At 35.1% G+C, this 15,807-nt stretch overlaps 1 protein-coding gene across 2 annotated transcripts in view; it reads left to right on the top strand.

Moving 5' to 3' along the window:
• LOC126880386 (CREB-regulated transcription coactivator 1) overlaps positions 1-15,807 on the top strand; it is a 375,806-nt gene that overhangs the window by 290,476 nt on the left and 69,523 nt on the right. For both annotated transcript variants that reach the window (XM_050644219.1, XM_050644220.1), the window contains one exon: positions 8,715-8,888. In XM_050644219.1, coding sequence (XP_050500176.1) covers positions 8,715-8,888 — 174 coding nt within the window. The remainder of the gene's footprint in view (positions 1-8,714; positions 8,889-15,807) is intronic.

Genomic DNA, 15,807 nt, shown 5'->3' on the forward strand with positions numbered 1-15,807 from the left:
ACGAAGAAGAACCTCATGGTTGAAGAACTTGCGAGAATGGTATGGTGTTGATACAAGCATGCTATTCAGGGTGGCAGTGAATAAAATTAAGATAGTTATGATGGTAACCAACGTTCTGAAAGCACATGGTACATGAAGAAGAAGAAATCTATTCATTTCGATATCAAGCTTATCATGAGGGATGGTTAGTTGGATTTTTTTATATTCTATGAGAAGATAATTACTTCTTCGTAGTTTCGTCGGTGGGATGTGACTCAGAATGAGAAGCCAACATTTCGGTGTTGGTCTAATTGTACCTAAGATCATTCGCATTATCTGGTTTCATTGGATGTGAACAATCATCGTGTGTTTGGTAATGAGCCATACCGGGAAGCATATTCAGTTGCCGAGTATACAAGTCCGAGAGCAGATGAGCTGATTACGGACCTTGAGGAATCCCATGTTTCCCATAGTTTTGCTGTCGTTGTTTGCAGGTGTTCTTTAAAGCTCTGTCAAGAGTTACTCCTAGATCTTTTGGTGTTGAATTATGAGCCAGCAGTCCGTCAACAAACTGAATTCATTCGAAATGTGGAGGTACCACGGAATACTAAGAATAAGCTGGACCAGCAAAACTACAAATGAAGAAGTACTGGAAATAATGAACAGACGTCCTCATCTGGTCAACACAATCAAAATTAGAAATACGTCATATCTAGGACACATAATGCGCCATAGGGAATTTGAGCAGCTCCAGGTAATATTAGAAGGCAAAATCGAAGGTAAAAGGGGTATAGGAAGAAAGAAAAAATCCTGGCTCCGAAACATCAGAGATTGGACCCACACAACAGGTAATGACTTAATCCATCAAGCCCAGAACAGAGAGAAATTTGCCATATTGATCGCCAACCTCAATAGAAAAGGCACTTAGGAGGAGGAGGAGTCCGCTTTCAAAGTGCACGAAGAGCTTTTTTGTTGGCTTGGGCATTATTTATATGGAAACAGCACAATTCGGTTTTTGTTGCATTAGGCCGTAGCCTCCAATTGCGGAAGTATTCTCCCATAGTGGCAAGATCATTCGTTAGTATTGTTTCTGTAACATCCATGTTATTATGTCTTGCTACAATGGCTTAGTCATCAGCGTAGACAAATTTCCGCGATGTTATCATAGGCAGATCCATAGACATAATATATTAACATAGACAGAATGTCCTGTAGAGCGAAGTGACATCTTTTTTTTGCTCAGGGCTGTTTCACTCTTACGCATAGTAAAGCTGCGACAGTAGTCCCTCCTTCCGTGTTTATACCCCCACTTAGTATCCTGTTAGTTTCTCGATACAATATGCTAGAAAGAGGTAGAGCTGGGAAGTTTAGTTCACTACGTGGATTTCGATCTTTCGATCTCGGTCATTAAAATGAATAGTACAAAAGAGTAGTTCGTTTAGTTCATTTAGTTCACTGATGATTCATACGACATACTTTAAGATGGGAGAATCAAATATAAATTAGTTCAAAGTAGATCAATCAGGAATCGTTTATTTTGACAAATGACATTAAATATTTTTGTAAATATAAAAAAATAAAAAGTAACCTATAAAATTGTATTTGTTTTGTTACTGTTTACTAAAAGTCTGGGTTTTCACGTTTTCAGTTTTTCCTCGAAATAAATCTTTCAATATAATATAACGGTTTTATAAAATAACGGTTATTAAAAAATTTAATGGAAAAGTATGGGACATTATTCAGCATCTCTTTCTTTAACCCTCCATCGCATCTCATTTTCATAAAATGAAAAAGAAAAAGAACCCTTACTTAACGCAACCTTACTTCTATTTCGCTAGTAGGTCGTAACCGTAAAGTCGTAACTAAAACTAAAACCATCAAATATCAAATCAAATAATCAAACTCAGTAACAGTAAACCGAATTTGCATCTCACTCTTCCTCGTGGGGTTAAATTATGTCGCTTTTTCTTTAAATAATGTTTAAATATTAATTTACTTCGATCCAGCTCTACCTCGACAAACGTTTGCTTGCGGTTGGCGAGATGGATTGAAATCGTTGAAAGATCGAGATCGACAATCGAAAATATCGACATCGTTCCATCGTTGCCTCTCTCGCTCTGTCCGTTGCGTTGTGTTTGTGTGTTGCAGTTGCAGTCAGTACGTTTAGTTCGATATGATTCGATCTTTTTAATATTTGTGATTGAATCTTTTAGTTCAGTTATGAGAGTCGATCTTTTGAACTAGTTCGTTCACGAACTACACAGCTCTAGAAAGAGGTACCGCAAACCAGTCCGAGATCTTGTCGTCAGGAAGCGCAGAGGGTAGGCTCAGTCTATGTTAATATATACGTCTATGGGCAGATCCGCGATGTTTAAATTACACAGTCAGGGTGCCAAAAGAGAGCGGTTCGCGTTCACGTTAGAGAGTAACGTTAAGGCGGAGACACGGAGATAGATATCCGCGCCGTATGAGCGCCGCGCGGTCGTGGCTCGGTTAATGTTCGTTAAATTTTTTCATTTTGACCAACCTTCCGCGATCCCGATGAAACTTACGAACATTTAGTAATTGTAGATAATCATGTCTCTGTCATGTACTTCTACTACATCTTATTTTGGTATTGTTCTGAAATTATTTTCTTGTGGCGTCTTATGCAATTTAGTATTTTATGTGAAATAAGCCACAAGTTGAGTTTGAATCAAGTTTATTTAACGTTCCAAAGAAACAGTAAAAATATCTAATAAAATATTTCAAACGTTTCGTGTTGATTTTGAGAGTAAACTAAATGTAGGACCAAATGTTTACCATGTCGGGATCGTATCATGAGGTTTTTTTCCTCGTTATTTACTATAGGATCACTAACAGAAGATTTCACTGTAATCATTTATGATTTTTCGGATATTCTCTGATTTTCTTTCTTCTGATTTTCGGATATTCTTAAGTTAAAGTTGATTTCATGTAATCGAATGAACTATCATCTTCCAATAAAGTCAACCCTTTCGCGTTTCTGCTTTCCTGATATAAAATCGTAAAAATTCTCGAATTTTAAGCGAAAGGCCACACGGGCGATAATTTACGGCGCCGTAAGAGCAGTAAACCTGACGAGGCATTGGTTGACTAACTATTTCATCTACAATTGGTCAGTCAACCAATGCCTCGTCAGGATTACTGCTCTTACGGCGCCGTAAATTATCGCCCGTGTGGCCTTTCGATAAGCGATTGTTTCAGTCCTGAACATTTCAGGGACTACCTTCTTCGCTTTCCGGTGACACAATAATATATCTGCTTTGCGTCGCTTCACCAGGAACAAAATTAGAGAGCTATAGGTTCTTTCAAGTTTTGCGTTACCTTTTTCGCTTTCCGGTGACACAATTGTAATATATCTGCTTGTTTCAACTACGTTGCTTCATCAGAAACGAAGATAGAAAACTATAGGTTCTTCCAAGTTGTGCGTTACCTTTTTCGCTTTCCAATGACCCAATTATAATATATCTGCTTGTTCCAACTGCGTCGCTTCTCTAGAAACAAAGTTAGAGAACTATAGGTTCTTCCAAGTTGTGCGTTACCTTTTTCGCTTTCGGTGACACAATTATAATATATCTGCTTGTTCCAACTCCGTTGCTTCACCAGAAGCGAAGGTAGAAAACTATCAGCTCTTCCAAGTTGTGCGTTTCCTTTTTCGCTTTCCGGTGACACAATTATAATATATCTGCTTGTTTCAACTGCGTTGGTTCACCAGAAACGAAGTTAGAAAACTTCCAAGGTGTGCGTTACCTTTTTCGCTTTCCGGTGACACAGTTATAATATACAGCGTGTCCAATTAAGTCGGCATCATATGGGAAACTTTTTTATTCTTAGTTTTATGAAAAAAAGTTATTCTTTATAAAAAGTTGTGCACGGTCTAAAACATAAAATGCAACCCTCAGTTATCAATTTTTTTAAGCCGTATACGAGGTATGTCAAAAAATATGAATTTTACTCAAGAGTCAAGTAGCTTTATTTTTCACAATATTGAAAATTGTTATAATGAAAATTTGTTTGGAATTAAGAACTATATTTTAATATGCAATTTCATCCTTCTAATTGAAAAAAAAAATAGAATTTTTTTTATGGATGACCAACATTATTTTCAATTATTTAAATTATGATAACTCTTTTATTATTAATTTTACGAAAAAAATGTATACCTTGTAAAAAGTTCTGCATGCTCAAAAGCTTTGAATACAACCATCTAATATCAAATTTGATCAATTTTATACGAGGTATGTTAAATAAGATGAATTTCGATCAAGAATAAAGTACCTTTATAGTTCAGAATATTTCAATAAGAAGGATGTAATTACATATTGAAACATGATTTTAGTTCTATACAACTTTAAATAATCACAATTTTCAATATTGTAAAAAATAACGGTATTTTACTTAACCGCTTAACGCACACATTTATTTGCAAAAATACGTCAAAAAATTACCTATTTATTTTATTACAGTAAAATAAACTACGAACAAGACTATTGTCACTAGATATAATCTTAAGTAAAAAAACGCCTATTTTATTAGAAAAATATAAAATAACAAATACCCTCATGCGCTCACCCGAGTTAACTCGGTCGTAACTTTTTACATACAAAATACTACAAGTAAGAGAAGAAAATCGCAATTATTCAAGTATAATACTGTTAAATATTGCTAACAGTGTGATACACTCTAAAACAAGGGGTTACACACAGAGGTACGTCACAGTCAGGGCAGAACGTGACGTCAGCAAAATAGAATTCTACTCATCGTGATCCCAACCCAGTCGACAGTCGATCGTAGAAAGTTTAAAATTAGAAACGAGAAAACAAGAGGGCACGGGCGCCCATATAAAAATTTTTAGGGGGGCCAGACGAGAAGATGTTGCAGATTACATTTCGTATACTTTGTATAACCATATATGGTTTAAAGCACTCGAAAAGCTAGGGGGGGGCACGGCCCCCTGTTCATAGGTACGGGTGCCCATGCAAGTGGGGATACCGTTATTTAGCGCTAGAGGAGTTAAAACGCGTAAGCGCCTTATAAATCGTACAAATATTTTAAACACGAGTTAACTCGGTTAAGCGAAAATAGAAACGGAATTTAAACCCGAGTTAACTCGGGTAAGCACGTTAAGCGGTTAAGGTACTAGTACACTTTAGAAGACCAAAAATAAGCATTTTTTAAATATTTTTTTTCTCAGAACCTTCATTAAAAATGAACAACAAACTTTTTACACATTAATATCTAACTCTTAGAGAATACAAGAAATATATCTTTTTTCATTTATGCACGTACACTAACATTGTAGAAGGTGCCAAAGTCGAGGCCTTGAAAAAACGTAGTTCCGATGGCGGACGGTTAATCTCAGGATTGGGATCTCTGAAACAAAAAAATCGTACGGCATTTGAAAAAGGAAGGTCTTTTACGTGATAATTTACCACTGTTAGTAAAACATTCCGCAACAAAAGATTTTAGGGAAATTTGAAAAAATCGCCCGTTTTTCTTCAGTTTTTCATGGTTAAAAAATATTTATTTTTTATTTTTTGGTCAAATTGTGGTAAATTGTCACGTAAGAAACCTTCCTTTTTCAAATGCAGTACGATTTTTTTGTTTCAGATATCCCAATCCTGAGATTAACTGTCCGCCATCATTTTTCGAGGCATCTACTTTTGCGCCCTCTACAATATTAGTGCACGAGCATAAATGAAAAAAGATATATTTTTTGTACGCTCTAAGAGTTAAATATTAATATGTAAAAAGTTATATGTTTATTTTAAATAAAGGTTCTGAGAAAAAAATTCTTGAAAAAATGATTATTTTTGGTCTTCTAAAGACTAGTACCTTAAGTACTCTTAAGCGAATTCATATTTTTTTTATATACCTCGTATAAAATTGACAACGTTTGATATAACACGGTTGTATTTTAGGTTTTAGACCATGCAGAACATTTTATACAGAATAACTTTTTTCGTAAAATTAATAATAATAATTGAAATAACTGAAAATAATGTTGGTTATCCAAAATTAAAAACAAATTAAAATTTTTTTTTTTTTCAATTAGAAGGATGAAATTGCATATTTAAATATAGTTCTTAATTCCAAACAACTTTTCATTATGACAATTTTCAATATTGTGAAAAATAAAGCTGCTTTACTCTTGAGTAAAATTCATATTTTTTGACATACCTCGTATACGGCTTAAAAAATTGATAACTGACGATAATTAAGTTTTAGACCATGCACAACTTTTTATAAAGAATAACTTTTTTTCATAAAACTAAGAATAAAAAAGTTTCCCATATGATGCCGACTTAATTGGACACGCTGTATATCTGCTTGTTCCAACTGCGTTGCTTCACCAGAAACGAAGTTAAAAATCTATAGGTTATTTCAAGTTGTGCGTTACCTGTTTCGCTTTCCGGTGACAATAAATATAATAAGTGCGTTCGCGGGTAACTGTCGGCGACAAATTATCAGCAAATCATATGCGCACTTTAAAATAATATAAATAGTATCGTTAATAGATAAATATACAAGGTATATTTACCTAGTATAATTTAATAATTAGTTATTAATATTATTTATTTATATTTTAACGGTATTATTTATATTAGGTGAGGTTAGAAATTGTCAACGACTAGTCGCCGACAGGTATCCGCGAACGCTCTTAATATTATATCTGCTTGTTCCAACTGCGTTGCTTCACCAGAAACAAAGTTACAATTTTTAATGTATGAATGTTTTTTTGATATTGATAACGATTTCCGAAGTGAAAGTCGAAACGTCAAGTACCTAAACTTGATTTCAAACTCGAATTGTGGTTTATGCCCAAATAAAATAGTAAATCTTATTTTGTATTTCTGACGCTGGTAAAAGGACAACAATGAAATGACCTTTTTTACATTGGTTTGCATGTATATTTTTTATTTCAGCTTCTATTTCCCTTCAGATATCGGCTTTAAGTTGTTTTTTTAAATGGTCCTTGTTCCTTGTTGAGGATTGCACAATAATAATTTTCCACGGTAAACATCAATAAGTTTATCTAACAATAAAACACTGAAAACGTTTGTTTTCTATACTTCCACAAAATTTATTATAACTAAGTGACTACAGCTGTTTCGGCAGAGTGCCTTTCTCAAGTGATATAGTTTACAATGTGTTTGCCTTTTTAAGTCTTCAACTGAAGAGGTTGAGGAGTGGGGAGCTGTTTGTCTCGAGTTGGTCATTCAGTATAGTTCTCCGTATATCATAAACCTACCCATACTGACACAACTATACACAATTCATCATCCCATCCTATACAACACAAATTAGCAGCCTACCATAGCATGATACATAGACTGACAGAAATTCCCATGACAAAAAATAACTTCGAGATAGAACTAAACATCATTAAACAAATAGCAGTAAACAACGGCTATAACGAACAAACAGTTAACAAAATTTTAAACCAAAAACTCCATAAGAAAGCCCTGAAATTAGTGTATCCACCGCCACAGAAAGAACCCAGTACCTTCTGCTCTCTCACATATACTGGCAAGATAACAACAAAAATAGCCAGATACATAAAAAAGAAAGGAATAACACCAGCTTTCAGAACTAACAACAACTTAAGCAAATATATTAAGAACAATAAAAGCCGAAAGAGAAAGCAACTACAGAGTGGTGTGTACAAACTAACTTGTGGTGACTGTCCGAAAACGTACATCGGTCAAACTGGCAGAACTTTTGACAAACGGATAGCAGAACACAAAAGGGCATTCAACAATAGAAAAACAGACACTTCTAAATACGCACTTCACCTTCTAGATCATAATCATTCTTTCAATGAAGAGTTTCAAATTCTGCATATTCAAAATAAATGCCTTAAGCTATCTTTTTTAGAATCTATGGAAATTAATAAACTGAAAAATACAGATATAATTCTGAATGACCAACTCGAGACAAACAGCTCCCCACTCCTCAACCTCTTCAGTTGAAGACTTAAAAAGGCAAACACATTGTAAACTATATCACTTGAGAAAGGCACTCTGCCGAAACAGCTGTAGTCACTTAGTTATAATAAATTTTCTGGAAGTATAGAAAACAAACGTTTTCAGTGTTTTATTGTTAGATAAAATGAACTTCCATCAAGTAACGGTCGAATCCATCAATTATCAATAAGTTTGATATTTCCTTCCGACAGTTCCGACCACTCCATTACTAACAAAAATATTCAACTCAGGCGCGCCAAAACCAACAAACCACTCGCAAACCCGTCCAAATACGTATTGCGAACCATCAAAGCGTTTGTTGAAAAACCGACAGAAGTTAGATCGTGGTGCGCCGTGTGCATGCCGTTTGTGCGCCACTTTAAAACACGTACTAATCTGACGAACATTCTGTGCGCGAGCGGCTCGCACACCGAGCTGAGCGCATATGTATACGTGCCTTTACACCAGCGATTCATCAATTCTGAACCGCTTCACGATTTGGCCTTAACTCAATATGTCAAAGCCCGGTTGATTCTCGTCAGATTAGTGCTCCAGGTCGAACCAGTTATGTCTTTCAGATCAGTACTCAATAAGACTCCTGTTGGGCTCCAACTCAATACGTTGAAGCCCAGTTGGCCACCCGGCGGTGGCCCGGTTGAGTTCTTACCAGATCAGTTCTCCAGCTGGAAATAGTTGACTGTTGTCAAAATATTTTTCGAATATATTTACAACCAAAACCCGTTTTAGTTACATCAAGCTGGTCCTTATAGAAGTCCAAGGCCAAGTCCGCAATCTTCACCTAGTCCCGGTAGGCATTCAGCGCCTTGTAGTCCTGGAGCTACTAGTCCGTTACCGAATGAATACCACATACTCAATCAACAAACTTCACAATTTCAACAACATTTCGAACAGTTATCGATGGTAAGTAGTAGGTTTTGTCATATATTGTTGATGGCCAAATGAATTTAAATGTGCCACTGGAATCGTATACATAAAACATTGCATTGAATTAGAATTATTGCATTTAAAAACCTGATATATTGCTGATATTGAAAAACCTGATTGCTGATAATGAAATACTAGAAAACGATAACATCGAGGAAAGCTGGGAAACACTCAAAAGTAACATAATTAACGCAGCAACAGAATCACTTGGAGAGAGGAAAGTAACGAATACCAATATATCAAAAAAGAAAACCCCATGGTTTCGAGAGAAAGTGAAGATAAAATGTGAAGAAAAGAATAAAGCATTTTTACAATACAGAACACAACAAACACAACAGGCATACAACCACTATAAAAGAATTAGAAACGAAACAAACACTTTAATCAGACAAATAAAAAGAGAACACTGGGAGAGTTTCTCAAAACAGATGGAACACGACTTCTACGCAACACAAAAGGAAATATGGAGAATGATCAGAGGACAAAGAAAAGAGATGAACGAACTAATAAAAACCAAACACATTCAGAAGGAAACTTGGGCAGACTATTTTCGATCTCTGTTTGCTAAAGATAACGATAACGAACCACCAACACTTGAAGTGACAACAAACGAAGAAATAAATATTGAAGAAGCAGAGGTAACGGAAGCATTAAGGAAATTAAAAAATAGAAAATCACCAGGAGAGGACAGAATATCGAATGAACTCCTACAGTATGGAGGACAAGACCTGACCAAACAATTATTAAAACTAATCCAAAAAATAATAGAACAAAACACAATACCACAAGAATGGAGATCAAGCATCCTAATACCTCTCTTTAAAAAGGGAGAAAAATCGGACCCGGAGAATTACAGAGGAATTAATTTATTAAACACAACACTAAAATTAACGACCAAAGTGATAACAAACAAACTGAATAAAATTATAACATTAGCAGAAGAACAACAAGGTTTTAGGTCGGGAAGATCATGCCCCGACGCTATATTTATAATGAGGCAGATTCAAGAAAAATCGTTAGAATACAACAAACCGGCATACTTATGTTTCGTGGACCTTAAGAAGGCATTTGACATGGTCAAATTAGAGGACGTTATCCATTTATTGTACGCAAGAGAGGTACCTCTAGGAATAATTAAAACGATCGAAAATATCTACCAGAACAACACAATAAAAGTAAAAGTAGATGAAGAACTAACTGACCCAATTGAACCTGGCAATGGGATAAGACAGGGAGATTCCCTGAGTCCTCTGTTGTTCAACCTGATCATGGACGAAATAATAAAAAAAAGTAAGAACAAAAAAAGGATACCAAATGGGAGAAAAACAGCTTAAAATAATCTGCTATGCAGACGACGCAATACTAATCTCTCAAAGTGAAGATGATTTACAACGTATGCTGCACGAATTTAATATAACCGCTAGAAAATTTAACGTGTTAATTTCCCCAAAAAAGACTAAATGCATGGTTATAACAGCAGATCTAATAAGGTGTAAATTAGAGCTGGAGGGTCAAATAATAGAACAAGTCATGGAGTTTAAATATCTAGGCATCACACTATTCAGCTACGAAAAGCTCGAAACAGAAGTGAAAGATCAGGTGAATAAAGCAAACAGAGCCGCAGGTTGCCTGAATGAAACAATATGGAGAAATAAAAACATCGGAAAAGAAGTGAAAGGCAGAATTTACAAAACAGTCATCAGACCAATAATGACATACGCGGCAGAAACACGACCTGATACAGCAAGGACAAAAAGAATGCTAGAAACAGCAGAGATGAAAACATTGCGAAAAATCGATGGTAAGACGCTGTGGGATAGAGCTAGAAGTGCAGATATACGAAGGAGATGCAAGGTGGACAACATTAATAACTGGGTGAAAGCAGAAGAGTAGAATGGTAGGAAGACGATCAGTGGGAAGACCACGAAAAAGATGGAATGACAACTTACTGGAGGCGCATTGAAAAACAGACAGAGTAATGTCTATATAAAAAGAAAAAGAAGAAGAAGCATTTAAAAACCTATTTGTTTTATTTCTGGTCATTTTGACATTCTTTTTCGACGCAATTTTAACGTTAAAAGAACTTTTCTAGACTGTGTGGATGCTAGAAGAAGATGAATTCATAGAAAAACCATTACAAAAAACAAATGTAAGTTGATTAGTAGCTACACCCTCAGAAAACTGAAAATTATTAATAAATAATATGTAAATTTCAGCATGCTAAGGAAAACAAGGTACATAATGAAGAATCGTATACAGGGTGTTTCAAAAAAAGGTAACCCCGTCTCTAGGGTAGGTAAAAAACTGAAAAATAATTGGGGTTTGCTTAGTAAAACATTTTTGTAACGCCATCCGTTTTCAAGATACAGGGCGTTGAAGAAAAAAAAATTTACGCATTTTTGACGATTTTGCCGAAACTACTGGCAACATTGTAATGAAATTTTATACCAATATGTTTTGGAAGCTGATACATCCCATGAATTTGTTTTTATATCTGATTCTCATAGAGGGCGCTAGTTACACGGATCGTACTAAGTATTAGTCAATATAACTTTTTTAAGAGTATAATTATTAATCAAAATTTCAAGTAAACTTAAACATCATTCAATTTTACACGAAAAAGGTACTCTTGGTAAAACTCGATACTCTGTACCGTTTTCGGAATATTTTGATTTGAAAATTATGAAGTAATAATTGATGCTGGTAGTAATGATAAAGTTCTAATAGGTATACCTCTATTTTCTCCAAGTGTGCCATGGAAATCTGACATTTATTGATTGTTATGACGATAAATCAACAATAATTAGAGTTTTTAAACCTTGTTTCAATTTTTCAATTTTCAAAAATGCGTAAAATTTTTTTTTCTTCAACGCCCTGTATCTTGAAAACGGATGGCGTTACAAAAATTTTTTACTAAGCAAACCCCAAATATTTTTCAGTTTTTTACCTACCCTAGAGACGGGGTTACCTTTTTTGAAACACCCTGTATATCATGCGAGGAAATTCAATATGCTTCAAAATAATAGAGCCTAGGGGAAAGATGATGTAGTTATTGAAACAGTTAAACTAGGAGATCCACTTTTAATGTCACAAATCCAAAAACTTTTTAATTTATGTCTGCACAATGAAAACATTCCATCTCCTTCATAAACAAGGAGATAAATTAGATCTTAAAACCAGGACTATTAGCTTACTAAATCACATATACAAGCTCCTTACTCGAATACTGGGAAATATATTGGAAACAATACTCAATATCTGTCAGTCAAAGGAACAAGCAGGATGTAATGGAGTACGGCTTTAAATGATTAGAGTGGGAATCAAAGGATATTGGCATCGTTGGAAAGAACTTAAGCGCAATTTTGTAGCCCCAATGATTTTGTAATATCTAGTACTAGAAAAGATAATCAGAGGAGCCAATATCTAGACAAGCGGCACGATTCTTAACAGAAGACAACAGTGTGTAGGTTTTGCAGATGACCTGGTGTTTCTGACACGTTCAAGACTAGAACTTCAAAAAATGTTCAAGCAGTTTGAAGAAGAAGCAAAAATATATGGCCTGACTATAAACCAAGGAAAAACCAAGTATATGGAAATGAGAGAAGAAAATGCTGAAGAAAATTAAGTGGATTACTCTAAGGGCAAATGACAAAAATTATAAATTTGAGAAGGTAACTGAATTTGACTACCTTGGAGTAACAGTTAAAAATAGAGGAGTCGAAGAGAGAGAGATAGATAAACGGTTGTTGAAAGATAGCAGAGCAGTAGCAGTAGGTTCATTAAACGCACTGTTGAAGGCAAAAAACGTGTCCAGGGCAGCCAAGATCCGAGTGTATGAAACAATAGTGAGACCAACGGTGTTGTATGCATGTGAAACTTGGACAATGAACCAGAAAGCAGAAAAAAGCTAGAGATTTGGGAGAGAAAAATGTTTGGTGGTATAAAGGAGGCTAACGGGAATGGCGCAGAAGAACAAACCAGGAGCTAATGGAGATGTATAAGAAACCTAAAATAACTCAGAAAATCAAGACACAGAGAGTTAGATGGTTGGGGCATGTTTTACAATGCCACAAGAAAGAAACGTCCTAAGAGTTTTATCAGCAGGAGAACAAGGGAAGAAAAGAAGAGGGAGACCACGAAGGAAGTGGTTTGATGCCGTCCGGACTGACCTAGAAGAAATGGGTACAAGAGAGTGGAGAAGACAAGTACAGGACCGCAAAAAGTGGAAGAAATTAGTCAATACTATCGAAGCCAAGGGCCTGTAGTGCTGTTAATATACACTCACCGGCACAGAATTCCGTCACCCAAAATTTTTGATTAAGTTTGACAATCTATAACTTTATTATTTGTACTCCGATTTTCAAGATTCTTGTATCAGTTTGTAGGTACGTAGGTATGTATTGATGTCGTATTTTATTATTCCGGTAACAAAAATTTTTTGCTTAGATGACATTATACGGGGGTGAATGGAAGCGTTGTATTTTCTCTTAACTTTAAAAAATTCTGTGGAAAAATTTTGAGGGCTGATTTTATTTCATGCTCCTTTTGTATTATCCTGGAAGTATCACTAAGGTTTTGTTTTTTAAATTATGTAAATATCTCTTTTCGTGTAAGAGCTGTAAATAAAAACACTGCTTTGAAGGTTTTTTTTAATTAAAAATATCAAACGTACTAAAATAAAGAAAAACAAAACAAAATTAACAACAAAACGAAACAATTAAATAGCGGGTATGACCACCTCTTGCAGCAACGACTGCTCGCAACCTGTTTGGCATCGAATAAATATGTGTTATCCTTGCCTCGGGAATAGCCCGATATTCCTCTACCAGGCCCATAACTGTACCAAATTTTCTGGAGGCCTAGGATGACGGCGAATAGCTTTTTTTATCTAACAATAAAACACTGAAAACGTTTGTTTTCTATAGCTTTTTTTTAATTCATCTCATAAATACTCAATAGGATTGTGATGTGGGCTGCATGCGGCCATTCTAATCTTATCAATCCAACCTCTATTTTACGAGTCAATCAGTGTTTTTATTTACCAAAAATGGTACAACTCTTACAAGAAAAGAGATATTCGGATAATTCAAAAAACAAAATTTTAGTGATGCCTCCGGGATAATATTTATGACAGGAATATGAAACAAAACCAGCACTTTCGTTTTTCCACAGAATGTTTTAAAGTAAGTAGGAAATACAACACTTCCATTCACCCCCGTATAATGCAATGCAAGCAAAATTTTTGTGTTACCGGAATAATACCAAACGATATCAATATATGTACCTACAAGCTGGTGCAAGAATCTTGAAAATCGGAGTACAAATAATAAAGTTATAAATTATCAAACTTAATCAAAAATTTTGGGTGGCGGAATTTTGTGCCGGTGAGTGTATAATGATTTTGTAATGGACGCCACAATAACGACAGTGGCTGGCCACTGTCGCTCGTCTGGAGTGGCACGTTTATTTAAAACAAACGTCCCAATCCATTTAGAAAGGAAAGCTTTCAACCAGTGCGTTCTACCACTCCTCACATACGGAATAGAAACCTTAACTCTCACAAAAATAGCTGAAAAATTGGGAAGGACGCAACGTAAAATGGAGAGATCAATGCTTGGAATAAGTTTGAGAAATAGACTAGGAAACGAGGAAGTTCGTAAACGAACAGGAGTGGAAGACATTGTCGAACGTATCACAAGAAAAAAATGGAAATGGGCGGGACATGTTGCGAGAATGAAAGATGGCAGAAAAATAAAAATCCACGAGGAAAATAAAATTCCTGTAGCTGGCTGTATACCATAAATCACAAAATATGCAAGATCCTTTGTAAAAGGTATATTTAATAGACCCCAATAAGGGTTACATCACAAAACAAAACGTTTTCGGATTAATAGGTAATCCATCATCAGTGTTAAGCCCTAAAATAGTAAGTATAGCCTAATTAATAGTAGATAATGTTATAAAAGTTGACTAAGGTTAAGAATTGACAGAGGCCATCCTTACAATAGCATGCATGCGTGAGCCACCAAAAAGTTATGGGTAAGAACCCTTTAAAAGTTTTAAGATCTTAAATGATACTACATATTTTTAATAAAACAGAAGGATGTTGCAAATATTCCTGGATATAACCCAAGGCAACACAGGACTCTAATCCACGTGGATGTGATATGCAAGGAATGAACCTCACATATTGAAAATTGAGTGTCAACTGAACTGAAAGGTGAAAGAACTAAGTATGCCAGTGACAGATTGTCAATGCGACGTTATGAACTATTTTGTTACTTCAGCCAATTAATTTAAAGTTTATGTTGATGTTGAAAATAAAACATTATCAAATATCCATATATTGGTGTTAGAAATATTCGAACATAAATGTAAAATTGTGAAATGTGTGTTGATTAAATATATGAACATGACAAATGATAAATAGGTACTAGGAGCTATGTGTTGCTGACTGCATAACTCCTAGTACCTATTTATCATTTGTGATGTTCATCTATTTAATCCTCACACATTTCACAATTTTACATTAATGTTCGAACATTTCTAACATATTTGATAATGTTTTATTTTCAACATCAACATAAACTTTAAATTCATTGGCTGAAGTAACAAAATAGTTCATAACGTCGCATTGACAATCTGTCACTGGCATACTTCTAAAGTTCTTTCACCTTTCAGTTCAGTTGACACTCAATTTTCAATATGTGAGGTTCATTCCTTGCATATCACATCCACGTGGGTTAGAGTCCTGTGTTGCCCTGGGTTATATCCAGGAATATTTGCAACATCCTTCTGTTTTATTAAAAATATGTAGTATCATTTAAGATCTTGAAACTTTTAAAGGGTTCTTACCCATAACTTTTTGGTATCTCACGCATGCATGCTATTGTAA

This window comes from Diabrotica virgifera, chromosome 2 (genome assembly GCF_917563875.1).
Source record: "Diabrotica virgifera virgifera chromosome 2, PGI_DIABVI_V3a".
Lineage (NCBI taxonomy): Eukaryota > Metazoa > Arthropoda > Insecta > Coleoptera > Chrysomelidae > Diabrotica > Diabrotica virgifera.